This window comes from Alosa pseudoharengus, unplaced genomic scaffold, assembly GCF_046254945.1.
Source record: "Alosa pseudoharengus isolate Yale_2024_CS ecotype anadromous, Long Island Sound unplaced genomic scaffold, YU_APseudo_1.1 YU_APseudo_1.1_scf_11, whole genome shotgun sequence".
Lineage (NCBI taxonomy): Eukaryota > Metazoa > Chordata > Actinopteri > Clupeiformes > Clupeidae > Alosa > Alosa pseudoharengus.
In genome coordinates, this window is record NW_027468576.1 from 19933014 (window position 1) to 19948287 (window position 15274).

At 41.8% G+C, this 15274-nt stretch overlaps 1 protein-coding gene across 1 annotated transcript; it reads left to right on the plus strand.

Annotated features, from left to right (window-relative positions):
- Nucleotides 1-1718: 1718 nt before the first annotated feature.
- On the plus strand, nt 1719-14946 carry serpinb1 (serpin peptidase inhibitor, clade B (ovalbumin), member 1). The gene is made up of 7 exons (XM_076278315.1): nt 1719-1830; nt 2295-2470; nt 11280-11417; nt 11663-11780; nt 12870-13012; nt 13343-13498; nt 13713-14946. The coding sequence occupies exons 2-7, from the start codon at nt 2303-2305 to the stop codon at nt 14118-14120; spliced, it is 1131 nt and encodes a 376-aa protein (XP_076134430.1). The 5' UTR covers nt 1719-1830; nt 2295-2302; the 3' UTR covers nt 14121-14946.
- The last annotated feature ends 328 nt before the right edge of the window (nt 14947-15274 follow it).

Below are 15274 nucleotides of genomic sequence, written 5' to 3' on the forward strand. Positions count from 1 at the left end.
AACTCTGCCCGTATTCCTGGCAGGTACAGCCTAGCGACCCATCACTTGCCCTATGACAACTCCTAATCCCCCTGGACAATTCCATTTCCTACACTGGACTATTTGAACTTTCTGACACTAAATAGGATTCATGCATTATCATACCGGATATGTAACCATCCCACCTCTTGTAACATACACCTCAGGTGGCTTTAAACACCATGTTATATTTTCTACATCTGACTAACTTATACATTTATCATGTATACAGACCTTACTGTTCTGTAACTGACCCTAGGCAGATGGGTCAGGCCCTTGAGTCGTGGATCTGCTCGAGGTTTCTTCCTACAGTATATGTATCTCCAATTATAGGGAGTTTTTCCTCGCCCCCGTTTACCCATGGGCCTTCTTTTCTCTGATTGTCTAACACTCCGTAAAGCACCATGAGACATGTGTAATGTTTTGGCGCAAAAAAAAATTAAAATTGTAAATTAGAGTCATGAGTCTCTCTCATATCTTCTTTAGTTTGGTTTATTTGATGGTATGATGAATCTGATCATTTATGATAAATTATTAAATGTTGTGATTTATTCACACAATACAAAACCGATGTAGACTGGGTAAACCCAGCCTGACCTGAAAAGATTGAGCTTGGTCTGGTGATAGCCAGACCAAAACCGATGCACATATTGTTTTAATATAATAGGACAAATATGTTTTACATCTCTAAACTAAGATTTATATGATTTATAGTTATACTCCAGTCTGAATTACTGAGAGGAATAATTCTGAACAGTAACTGCGTTTACATGCAGTCAGTAACCCGGTTATGTGGCTTATCCCAATTATTCAAGATATTGGTGTTGAACACAGAGAAGCCTGGTTATTGATATCCCTGTATAGATAATATATCCCGGATAACAGTTAAGATCTGTTAGCACAGTCACACACGTTTGCATGAATATATCCCGGATAACAGTTAAGATCTGTTAGCACAGTCACACACGTTTGCATGATAAACCAGGATAAGATGTGTATGTTACAGTATCACGGTTACTTTTTTCCGAGTACTCCACCTAGCAAAACTGGAATATGGGCTTATCCGGGCTTCAGAAGTTGGGATATGATGTTTACATGCCCAATGCTTAAAAATCCCAATCATAACCGGGATGCTGAGGTGCATGTAAATGCAGTCATTGTTATAATAAGTTGTGGTATCTGGGTTCTCTCCTCTTTTTCCCTCTCTTTCTCCCTTTCTCTCTCTCTAACACGCACAGGCAGACACACACACACACATACACACACACACACACACACACACACTTCGCTGTTGAGTGTGGTGATGATTCAGATTTGATTTGCTCATTTTGGATATGGGATGTGTGTGTGTGTATCTACATTCTTATTTATACTTTTTGCTGTGTATGCGAGAGACAGATGAAAATGCGGTATGTGTAACAAAAAAGTCTAAAGTCCACCAGCAACACACACACACACACAGTCCCTCACCCTACTTTATGGCTGTGTCGTGTGATACTACCACTGTGACTACACCTAAAAGTCAAACACCACATCCTCCATTTTGTCTCCCTAATAGATACTTACATACAGGTAGACACATTTACTACCTCTGTACGAACACACACGAACACACACACACACACACACACACACACACTTAGGGTTGAGTGTCTATATCCAGTGGGCGTGGCGTTGCCACTAAAAGGCCGGAAGAGCAAGTTCCACAGAAAGATAGAGAGAGAATGAGACAGATATAAAGGAACTGCATGTGAGTAGGAGTGAGAAGGAAGTAGGGAAGCACCTTTGTAACAACTGATTTAATCTTCCACGGTAAGTAGGCAACATACCATATACAATCTCTTCCATTTTGCCATCGGCACAGCAAACAGGAGCCTCAACATCAGTCTTGCCTGTGTCGTGTGTGTGTGTTTTATGTCAACTGGAATGTGGGCTGTGTACATATGGGATTTCTCTCATTCAGCCACAACTGTAGAAGTGTCACACTGGCCGCATCCTGTGTGTCCATTTTATACTGACTCATCTGTGGTTGTGTGTGGTTTACGTATATAATGTATGTGTTTACATTATGTATACTTTCTCTGAGAACCTGTCGTCCTAAATGTTTAAGTTACTCCAAGCGTAAACCAGCTGCTCCTGAAGCAGAGGCTCCTCACGGTTTGATCATCAGAATCAGTTTTGTTTCAAATTAAACTCCCCATCTACGCTGATCACTACTGATATAATTCACTACAGGCCACACTTGCATATAACTGACTACTTCCTGTCTGCTACAGCTGTTGCTATGGAGGCGCTAAGTCGTGCTAACGGGGCGTTTGCGCTGGATCTGTACCGCGCGCTGAGTAAGGAGTCTCCCGGGGCCAGCCTGATCATCAGCCCCCTCAGCATCAGCACCGCTCTGGCCATGGTCTACATGGGGGCCCGCACGCGCACACACACAGAGATGGGCAAGGTATTGGGAAAGGATTTATTCTGCCACATTGCTTCACATGCTGTGTGTGTGTGTTTGTGTGTTTGTGTGTGTGTAAGGTGGTTGGATAAGGCAAATAGTAAAGGGTGAAAATAATTCAGTGACACTTGTGGTTGTAAAATCAACCGCAATAAGGGCTGAAGGAATGTGTTTTCTTGAGTTTCCTGGATTTCTTTGCAGCCAACATGTGAAAGAACTCAAGCAAAGAGGTGTGTTCATGGGTTTACACAGAAACTGACTTAACGTAGTGGTGTAGCAATACTTTTTGGACAAGAATTGCTAGCTTCTTGGTCACCTCTGTACATGCGAAAAATTAACTCACCATTTATTTTAACAATATCATCGCGCTATATTGTTGGTATGAAAGAATGCGGCGGTCATATAGGGATTGTCAAAGTTTTTTTTTTTTTTTTTTTCCCCCGTCATCTACTTCCTGAAATTTTGGTCAACGATACCCGGGGCACGGAAACACCGGGGGCACATGACATTTGGTGGGTATGTAGCCCCACTAGACTTTTACGGAAAAATTTCGTTTGGTCCCCGGGGGCCACTCCCCCTCCGCGCTGGGCCCCCCGAAACCCAAAAAATGCAGTTTTTCCTAAATAACTACCTGAACCGTGGCACCGAGGATGAAGAATTTTTTATGGTATGTTGGTCTCAAGGGCCCACATCAACCTAGCCCATAATCACTCATTTGTGATTTGCATCCCCCTGGTAAAAAATGAAAATGCAATATCATTCTGCTTTAATCGCCCCTCTCTTCAGTAAAGACGTTCAGAACTGCACCAAATTGTATGTGTATGATTAACCTGACATTCTCTGGGGGTATGCCAAGTTTCGTAGAATTTCATCCATGGGGGGGTCTAAAAAATTAAGTTATGTGTACATTTAGTGACTGTACACTCATTGGCCTGTAGATGGTGGCGCACACATATACACATGCACGCACACACACAGGCACCCACATACTATCGGTATTAGAACGGCCGATACATAATTACAAATTCAGTAGGATTAAAAGAAAGCCAAAATAAATATTCATCATCATCATCATGGCTGCATTTCCAGTATTGGCGATAAGTAGTCGTTTGTCCACTAGATGGCGCATCGTTGCAGTGAGACGTAATTTTGCCAAGTACATTTGTTGAAAGTTAATCTAAAGTGGGTTAGAAAGACACTACGCTTCCTAAAAGGACAAGGCTACAGTAGTTTACCGCAGAGAACGTCTAAGGGTAGGATGATTTCTGCATGACATGTAATTCCCATTTCCTCTTGAAGCCGAAATAAATCTGAGAATGTTTATCGGACATGCTTGTTTTTTACTGCAGGTAGGCTACGTTAATCCTATCAATAGCAGAACGTAGGTAAAATAATGTTACCGTTAGCATGGTTGAGTGATGGAGGCCAATTTGATTATTGATGTATTTGTAGAAAACCATAAATGCGTTTATAGGCTACCAAGCAAATCGATAACAGCACTAATTGTATCTTTCGACTGTCATCTCATTTGCTTATGACCATAACCTAGGCTACTAACAGGAGCTAAATGAGTTAGCCACAACACGTTCGCTACGTGATGGTTTTTTAATGGAAAATATATAGGCTACCTGAAAGATAACCTGTCTATGATGCACCCTAAACACCGGGCTGGGACATTTCTGCTCAAGGTCTCAAAAAGCATCTGAGTCAACGTTCATTCCCAAACACCCATATAGGCTACTTCAATCCTCTATTTTCAAAGGTTATTCAAGTAAGGAAGAGCATGGCTCAAAGTAAAGTAACTGAAACTACATAAATTCGTCAAAGTGAATAATTTGTGTCAACTTGCCGCAATGTAGATTTATTAACGCACCCGTGATGATCTACATCTCCATTTAAACCAGATGTTTTAGAGCGCACGTTGAGATGTATTTAGGGCAGGGCTGTACCTACACATATTTGTTGCACGTGCTACAAAAATCATTCTTTGCGATGGATGATTTAGTACCAACGTTACACCGGTCAGATACAGTTTTGCCTATGGCTATTCCGTGAGACTGAGGCGCTTTTTGTTTGTTCGAAGTGCGTGTTTAGGGTGTTAGAGGGGAGTCGATGTGCTTTGATTCCAGCTTGGTAGTTGTAGTCTATGCGATTAAAAAACACGTGTGTGTGTGAAGTATCCAAACAATGATAACGCTTTCATTATGGCTGCTTTAGCCACAGACCTTGAGCTACTGTACAGTGGGTTGGGTTCCATTTAGAAGTGTCCACTTCATTCGCCCTTTCCGTGATTCACAGCTACGTGAAATGTATTACTACTGATATGCAAAACTATTAACTTTTCGCCAAGAGGTGGCAGCTTGATACTGTAAGGCAGTGTTTTTCAACCTTTTTTCGTGCCACGGCACACTTTTGACACTTAAAATGTCCCACGGCACACTACCATCCTGTGTGAAGAAAAAATAAACATACCATAGCCTAAAATTTCAAATAATACACAGATATGGCCTTATTATGGCTTCTATGCAAGACCTGCTCAATAAAACAAGCGCCCTTTGTTTCATTTAGGCCTAGGTGACTTTATCTAATTTAATTGTTGTTATGACTGGATATGTGATGATTCTGTGAATACTGGATATGGGGCCCCCGTTGTACATTGCCTGCATACCACAAATAGTGCAATCATACAATCAATGAGAGCATGTGGTTATAAATTCTTTGATGCAACAGTTGCTTTTCTGGACCAGTAAGTGACATTTGGGTAATTTTCTGCGGCACACCTGATGATCTCTCACGGCACACTAGTGTGCCCCGGCACAGTGGTTGAAAAACACTGCTGTAAGGTGTAAGCCATTGGGTCCAAAGGAGATTTTATTTGGGTCGCCAGCATAGCCTAGTGACAATTTGTGTTGTGTAATAGGCCTAGCATAGGGCCTACCTTACATAGCTTATAGTTTGTTAACAGTCACGGTTTTGTCATAACTCCCTCTATGCATTTTTGCATTTAGAATAGCTCTAAAACCGGGGGGCGAACACGTCGCAGGGGGGGGGCGCCAGTGCGTGGATATCTCAAATGTAAAATTAAACAATATTTCTATCGGGCGCCTACCATGGACTAGGCTGGGTGAAAAGATTGCGTCAAAAGATTGAGCTTAACCATGGACCTCATGGTTGCAAAATGCAAGGGAACATGAATCAGCATATTATTTGCACAAACAATAACGGACAGTAGCTCTTCAACTTTGCCCGTTAAAATGTGTATGAACTCGCAACGCATTTCATTAAGGCCCTTTTGGACATGTCAGTTATTTGCACCACTGGGTAAAACGGCATTTTGTTTTAGACTACTGGTATTTAATTTGTGCATTGACAATAAAGCTGAATATCATTTTAACTAGATGACTAAATGCATATGTAGAAGAAGAAACATTCACAAAAATCCATGACATGACCTCTCTTCTTGATAGCTGTTGAAAACAGGAAGACAGGGATTGTTTTGTTTAATAATAAATAAATACATTATGCTGCTACCTTCTGCTTTTCCCAAATACAATGTAGCCTACAGGTGTACCTTTCATCAGTCCAGTTGCAATGGATGGACTGTGATGAACTGCCCTACTTGTGATTGTTTAGAGATTTTAAAGGTTTTATAACCATGTTACAGATTTTTTGGCCCAGAAACAAATCTATTCACCTTTGCAGCGCCAGTAGGCTACTTTGTGTGCGGAATGTGTGCAAACACACATTCCAAACAAGCATACACAAAAGTTTCAAGAGTGGGGGATGGAGTAGAAGATGGAGACAAATTCATTAATATGATTTATTTTCGCGGAATGGATGTGCAGGACTGAGCGGCGGTCATATTTTGTACCGCTACGCGGTACATCTAGTTATTCATTTATCTGAGGTGGCGGAACTGCATTCCTTCCCGCCCCCCCACACTTTAACCCCTGATAATGTACCGGTATATTATCAGGTCACTGTAGCCTGAAAACCAGTCCTATTTACCCCACCCACAAAATTTGAGTTCAGGAAATAATTTAGCCAGGCTAGGTCACTGATTGTATAAGTGTTTATTATACGGCTCTTCAAAATGCTGCAAAATGCTCCATTCACTTGAATGGGCCATCCCAACGTTCGGAGGTCTGATACTTTTTTGATAACAGACTGTTGCTAAGCAGGGCCGTAGTCACCATAGACATTGAGGGGGACGTGTCCCCCCCAATATTCAAATATGACCAAAATGTCCCCCCCAATATTTGGACATAGAAAAATAAAGAAAGAATAAAGCGCTATACTAGGAAACCAACACGTATCTGAAATGTAATCAAACGTAAATAACGCACAAATTAGTGACCTATGGTTCCAGAGTAGCCTACACCCCTGAGTGGTTTGTCCTGGTGATTTTCCGTTTTTCGTTAGTGGCGTGCGCTATCAAAAGCTTCCATTTACTGCACCCTACTGTGGTGAGGTAGGGCTGTCAACAATATCGCAAAAGCTACCGGTACAATTTTCACAAAACTTCTGGGAAAGGTGTAGCACAGGCTAAGGAAATCCCATACATGTTTGGAGCCGATCAGACTGAAAGGGAACATTTTCCATATTGTAGCCTATTCTCGCAATGATAGCGAAAGTGAAACGTTTTATTTTAAATGATGATTTTGTGCAAGCCTGTGTCATTTCTTTCACGTCTTTCAACATAAATAATGCATTCATATGCTAGTAGTAAATGCCAGAAATTACCGTGTATAGGCCTCTTAGAAATGATTGTTTCATCTTGCATATTATTTAGATGCGCACTCAATCGCGCATCCATGCAGTCAAAACGTGATCAAATGTGGCGACGTTTACAATATGTGATAGCCTACAGTTAATGTGAATCGCGGACAATAACCAAAGAAAGGAATTTGCACCTCCATTCACCAATTAAAGGCTGTAGGCCTAGTAGGCCTAGTGTTTCTACATGTTGGCACAAAACGTCATTTCTGTCAGAAGGCAGTCTTTAATGCATACAGGGGTAACATGAGGTGAGTCAGACAGAAGAGGGGCCTCTCTTAGTAGCCTATTCCTGAATCCTGTCCCTTTCAAACTATGTTAAAATTGTGTGATTAGCCGCCAGCATAATAAAATCTAAAAGACAAAATCTTATTAGGCTCCAAACCTATGAGTCTAAGCCTTAGTTTAAAAAAATCTTCAGGTGTAAGTAATAATTAAAGAACCACATTCTGTGTAATATAGAGGTTATCATAAGATACTCTAGTTTGTAATTTCTTTTAAAGTATACATTTTGAACACAAATGGAGTCACGGGTCCAGGGATGGACCAGTGAAGTTGCTTCTTCTCCACCCTTCTCTTTTCACAAAACTCACCGGGGGGGCATCTGTGTCCAGGGGTTCATAATCCATCCATGCCATGCCTATGTCCGTCAAAAGTTTGGAATAACCTAATTGACTGACCTAACTAACGACTTGTTTGTGATTTTTAATAATAGTTTTGCATGGTAGGAAATGTATTGAAATTCTGTTTGGGGGTCCCTCAGACCCCACCACAGATTTGGTCCCCCCCAATGTTGACATCATGACTACGGCCTTGTTGCTAAGTATAACAGACCGCTGTCAAGGAAAATGGTTTTTATGCTTATTCAGGTCTTTCATATCACTCCCCAAGTAGTCTGTCACTTATTGCAGTGGAACTTCATTCAAAAGTCAAAGCAGACAGTTGATCAGCTGTGTTCTAAAGAATGTTTGATTTTTCTCATCAAAAGCCACGATGAAACTGTAACAAATAAATGTAAAGAGTCATCATGTGGAGTTTATTTTTTCGTTTTGGCAAGTAGCCGTGTAATAAGCAGGATAATGTAAAGAACGCCAGTCATTATCGGGAAAATAAGTCCCTTCAAGACGAATCAAGACTTTCCTGTTCGCCCTGTCGGGACTTATTTTCCTGATAATGACCGTCATTCAGGGGCGTAGATTTGCGTGGGGACCGAAGGACGTGTCCACACCAATGTCAAATTACGACTGAAATGTCCCCACCAATATTCAGGTTGAAATGGGGAAAAAAGCGCTCACATGCGCTACACAAAGAGTTAAATAATTTCTCACTTCAGTACTGCGGATCATCTCGTACAGATCTTGTAATGTGCAGTAGCCTATAAGGGTAAATTGCGCTGATTTGAAGTTACCTATAATAACTACCAGTGAGCCGCAGTCTCCTGCACAGCATGGCGCAGCGCTTCAGCTTCACTTCACTAAGGCATATGAAGTGCGTCCAAATTCACCCATTCTTCTCTGTTGAACTCCTCGAGAAGTAGGTTACTCATCACACATGTGTCACATAAAAGAGACTTTTCTCAGCTTTTAAACGGTGCTAGCTAGCCACTATTTGCTGTGATAAACAGTTTGCGAGAAAAAATAACTTCAAGAGATTTAATAATTATTCTCTGCGCCCATCTCCACATCCATTCGTCTCAGTGGAATATCATAGGCCTACTGTACACACTCTTCACGCAACACATGACAAACCATATATCAGAATAAACAGCCGACCTTACCGAACACAAAGGTGTAATGCATTCCCGTATATACCGTAAAACTTCAAATAATAGCCGAGTCCCAAAGAGACGCCTGTCTCTTTTAAACGCCTGGCGTGGCTACAGGTTTGGGTTAAAGGCCGGTCTCCAGTAGAGGCCTGGTCTTTTTTTTTGTTTCGGGTTGTATTGAATCTTCTAAAACCCGTCAGATCATCTGTTTAAAGCCCAATTTACACCAAAGATTCACAATCACACGAAACCGTTACAGAAAGGAGGTTACAGCGGTGTGAATTAGATATTGCACGTCGTTGCAAGCCGTCGCAAGCCGTCGCAAAGCATTCACCACGTCTGGTCACAGTTGCAAGGTTTTAGAAAGTTGCTGGTTAATAGAATGTTGCAGCTCATCTCTTTGCGAATCTTAGGTGTGATTTGGGCTTAAGTATGGCGCAGACTGCACACGTTATATTTATGGCATTAAAAGACTGCGGTGGGGAAAAGCTAGTTCCAAATTGTATAACTTTTTTTCAGTATGAACTATGCCTATATGTCCGACTTCATCATCGTTCAATTCATCCCTTGTGTTTAAAATTTGCGGATAGGCCGATGGTAAGCTTGTTTTTATGCTGGCAACAAAACCAGAAGGGTTCGCGAACGTTATTCTTTATTCTAAATGCCATGGCGATAAAAACAAAGAAGTCATAAAAGGAATTTACCTTAGACTAGGCTATATCAGAGCCCGTCTACGCACATTTTCTGGCTATATACTGAAATAGGTTAATGATGTAAAGTCAAGTGCGCTTCTATGGGACTGGTGTGTGCGCGCACAGTTTTTATTGATGAGTGGCAAGTGCTGCGCATAGTTGCAGTGGAATGTGGCTGCCCAGGGCATTATAAAACTTCTCACTCTTAGACCTACTCATACACGGTGCTGAAATGGTGTATTTAGCTGTCTAAATTCGAATCATATGCTGGGGGAGAAATTGTCGGACATCCATGATTATTTTGTTATTCAGCACCCCTGGTCGAAAATATCTTCCCGCGCGCCTGGAAGTAGGCTATGATTTGAAATGTAGACTGTTGTCAAATTTGGCAAATACAAAACGGGAGAAACATGGTTCATGCTCTCTCATGCTGTTTCATTTGTGCCGAAAAGGAGGGAGAATGAAACATTATGCACGTTCCACTTTTGCATAAATAATTCCTGAACGGTTTTGGTCAGGGCTGATAATGCAACTGTATTTGACAAAGGACCGATATAGGCTATTTGCTAGTGACAAAATATGAGCTTTCAGTGTGATACGATCTCTTTGTAAATTACGTTTAATTAAAACGTGTTTAATCTGTTCTGGCTATCCCCGCTATTTGGATCTTACTGTATCTCACTCAATGAACAACATCTCAACACTAAATGGATGATCCATAATTGTCATCAGATAGCCTAGTCATATAGGTAGACATTCAGTGTGTTGGAAATAATGAATTCGATAATATTTTCCATCTTTGGAGAGGAAACGTTTTGTGTAAAGGGAATTAAAGGCCTGTCTCATATAGACGCCTGTCTATAATACTAGCCTGTGCAGTTTGGCGATTTGGGAAAATAAAAGCCTGGGCTATTATTTGGAGTTTTACGGTAGTTAGCTGTTCCAGAGTAATCCGGTTTTGAAATAAATTGTAGCAAAATTCAACATGGTCTTTCGGCTTTAAGCATTTCTTAAAACTGAGCTGTGCTTAGGCCTACATCGCCTAGATATCTTTAAATATTAGAATCAGAGAATATACAGGCAGCTCACGATTAAGAGTTTGTCAATGTAGCCTTAATGATTTCTTTTCACAAAATGCTAAGCATGCATGTATTTAAGTTTCTTAAAACTGAGCTGTGCTTAAATGGGTCAATGCATGATTTCATAACAGACCAAATAGAAAATAAATATTAAATGTTAAATATAACCTACATATCTGTACATATTAAAAACAGATTATGTAGGCTACACAGATCAAGTTGGACAGTAGCACATTTTAATCATGGATAGTTGGACAGTACATCATTTTAATCATTTTATATATCTATAGTGGCTGGTGAAAGAGTTAAGGGGCTTTTTCTTTTTTTTTCGGGGGGGGGGGGGGATGTGGGTGTTACTGGGCAGTGTCCCCACTAAAGCTCAGACCAAACCTATGCCCCTGCCGTCGTTCTATACATTCCCATGGTTTTGAGATGCTTTAACAAATCCAGTAGTTATGCATGTATAATGGGCAAATGTGTGTGTGTGTGTGTGTACGCAGGTGATGCGATTTGATCAGGTGCCTGAAGTCCACTCTCATCTTCATACCCTGATGGGGAAAATCACCACCCCCAGCTCCTCCCACGTTCTCAACCTGGCCAATCGCCTCTTTGGAGAGAAAACTTTTGGCTTCTCACCAGTAAGTCTTCCGGATTCAGAGGAATCCGCAATGGTGTAGACATAGCCTCATCTCATTTCTGTGTGTCATGTCATCCTGTATATTGGGGGATATCTAGAGACTAACTAGAGACTGAGTCGGTGTGAGAGTCATTGGCTGACTCTGGAGTATCTGGTTTCCCATTGGCTGACTCTGGAGTATCTGGTTGCTATAGGCTAAGTCATATATTCCTGTGTGTGTGTGTATGTGTGTGTGTGTGTGTGTAGGAGTTCCTGGCAGGGATACAGAAGAACTACCTGGCTGAGCTGCAAGCGATGGACTTCCTGCAGGCTACTGAGGAGGCCAGACAAACAATCAACCAGTGGGTGAAGGAGAAGACTGAGAGTAAGGATCACATATTCATACACACACACACTCTCTCTCTCTCATACACACACACTGGGGCAGCCGTGGCCTACTGGTTAGCACTTCGGACTTGTAACCGGAGGGTTGCCGGTTCGAACCCAGACCAGTAGGAACGGCTGAAGTGCCCTTGAGCAAAGCACCTAACCCCTCACTGCTCCCTGAGCGCCGCTGTTGTTGCAGGCAGCTCACTGTGCCGGGATTAGTGTGTGATTAGTGTGTGCTTCACCTCACTGTGTGCTGAGTGTGTTTCACTAATTCACGGATTGGGATAAATGCAGAGACCAAATTTCCCTCACGGGATCAAAAGAGTATATATACTTATGCACACACACACATAAAGACAGAGAGATACATACACACACACAGAGACACACACATATTCAGACAGAGAGAGAGAGAGATACATGCATACATACGCACACACACACACACATTCATGCACACAACAATTACATACAGTATAAACACCACCTCCGTCAAAAAATTAGTTAACGATGGTGAGTAATGCTCTCCACACATAGTATAATAAATAATTTTGCTTCAAAACCCGCTAAACACCACTCTCCTCCTGGTCTGAAATATAGATTTGTAGGCAAAAATCTATAGGAGCCTGATAAAAAAATGCTAATTTAAAAGAAAAGTGGTCAGACGGATTTAAAGGGTTTTGCATCTGAACTCTTCATATGTACGTAAACACAGAAAAGTGCTAAAAAACTGAGTATGTAAACTGAGTAAAGTAGCCTTTAATGACAAAATGACTAAACTAGCAAAGATCAGTGATCTAGGAAGGGTTATGCATGTAAATTGGTCATATTGGTATGTGGCATGTTCATATAGGCAGCCTTGCTGTGTGGTGTAGGTGATGTTTTCTGAACCCATGAGGGTGAAAGCTGTTTTTCATCTCTGGAAATATTTCAAACCCTTCTGTGAGAAATGTGATTGGTGGGTTCAAATAAAGAATTCAAATGTGTATCTGTGCATGTGTGCGTGCATGTTTGTGTGCTTGTGTTGTGTGTGTGCTGTGTGTGTGTATGTGTACCTACCTGTGGTCTGTGTGTGCTATTTCAGATAAGATTGAAGAGCTGCTGAAGGCAGGAGTGCTGTCGAAGATGACTCGTCTGGTGCTGGTGAACGCTGTTTACTTTAAGGGCAGCTGGATGCATCGCTTCAAAAAGGAGCAGACGCAAGAGATGCCCTTTAAGATCAGCCGGGTAAAACATCAATATATATTCAAAAATGTTCAAAAATGACAAAAACACAAACCTCTAATCACTTTGAAACACCCAAAGCTCTGTGGCTACATACTGCAAATATGAATCATCTAGCCACTGAAGTAACAGTGAGACCGTGTGCAAGACCTGTACATTTCTTGGTGCAGCATGCACAAGTGTACTGATGAGCTAAAGAAGTCATGAACTCATGAGTGTGTGTGTGTGTGCGCCGCAATTCATATTTGTGTGTGTGTTTGGATTCATATGTGTGTGTGTGTGTGTATTCATGTTGGTATATATGTGTAATTGTGCGCCCGTGTATGTATTTAGTTGGAGACTCGGCCGGTGCAGATGATGTGCCAGACAAAGAAGCTTCCTTATGGATGGGTTCCCGACCTGGAGATTCAGGTGCTGGAGCTGCCGTACACACAAAAGGAGCTCAGCATGTTCATCCTACTGCCGCCAGAGGACAAAACACTAACCAAGGTGTGTGTGTGTGTGTGCACGTAAAGAGAGAGGGAGAGAGAGAAACAGACAGAGAAAGAGACCACAACTGCACATGCAGAAAACCATGCAAGAAAAGAAGCATGTGTTTGCTCGTCAGTAAGAAAGATAACGAGAGAGAGAATGGACGGTTTCCTCTAGTCTAAACTCTTGGTTTTTTTATTTGGAAACTGTACTCTTCTCTATCTTCACACAGCTGGAGAATAAACTGACCATAGAGAATCTTCTAGACTGGACAGACCCCGCTAACCTGGACGACGGCAGCGACGTGGTCCTGCACCTGCCCCGCTTCAAACTGGAAACGTCCCTCTCTCTGGGTGACACGTTGTCCGGGCTCGGCATGGGCTCGCTGTTCGACGAGGCCACCGCAGACCTGTCCGGCATGAGCGCCAACGGTGGGCTCTCCATCTCAGCGTTGGCACACAGCGCCGTATGCGACGTCACCGAGGAGGGCACGGAGGCGGCGGCGGCCACTGCGGCCATAGCGTCGTTCTGCATGCTCCGCGAGGAACACTTCAACGCTGACCACCCCTTCTTCTTCCTCATCATGCACAACCCCACACGCAGCATCCTCTTCCTTGGGCGCTACAGCGGGCCACAGTGAGGGACGTAACCGATGACTGGGCCCCCAACCTTTTCTATCTGACCACTACCGTGTTATATAACAACAAAGCCCTAGTCTTAATCTCAAACGTTTGACCAAACTAAATGTTAAATGTAGTACTGGAATCTGTCACAACAAAATTATTGTGTACCATTTAAAAAATTGTTAGATGTTGCAGAGCAGTACAATTTTGAAAAGAAAAGAAAGTAGACATTTCCCAAGTCCTTCTCAGCTTCCACATTGCCCTAAACTCAATCTCCCTGCCATTATAACCCAGCTCCTTGTTTTACCTCTGCCTTGCCTCTGAGTTTAAATAAAGTTAAAAAGAAACCTCTGGTTATAGTCTTAAATATTGTATGAACTGTATGTGTAGGGGTATGCCAGTCTGGTGGAGGTTTAAACTAAATCAATCCCAGTTGTTCCCCAGACATATACACGAAGGTTAGCAACAACATAATTTCAGAAGTGCATCACAGTCCACATTATAGCATGCAGAAATACACAGTAGACCTCTGAAGTTCGCCAACAAAAAAGCTACCATCTTTGCCCATATAAGGAGATCCGGTATCTTGAGATTTTTCCTATGGGAAAATAGCATAATAACACAATAACAACACACACATTCACGCATGTCACAGTTACATATACACTCACACACACACACACATATATATATACACACACACACACAAAGACTCACGCATACACGCCTTCAGTTATATTCAACTGATTTTTCATATCGCTATTTTCATATGCCTTTGTTAGGTGTAACCACATTTCAAAAGGTAAACAATGAATAAACATTGCTTGTTTGTCAATACATTAATTTGTGTTGGTTTAAAAATGTGTGCATAGTTCACACACAGTTCATCGACTGAGAGGATGCCTTCAGTTATATTCAAATACAGTTTCAACAGACGCCCTGATAACATGAATGAAAGCTTTCATATTGATTTATTGTCTTATTCAGCATGTAGAACTTTCTATTCCAGGCTGTTGAATTTTCAGCCACCCTTTTCTTTGAAAAGAATGATGGCTAGGGCTTCAAAAAAACCCAATACAATACATCATGTTGTGGTGTAGTGAAACAGGGTTTTCTAAGTTAGCTTTAAGTTTGTTTTCTAAGTTGCAACTATGGTTTTGGGAAATGCACC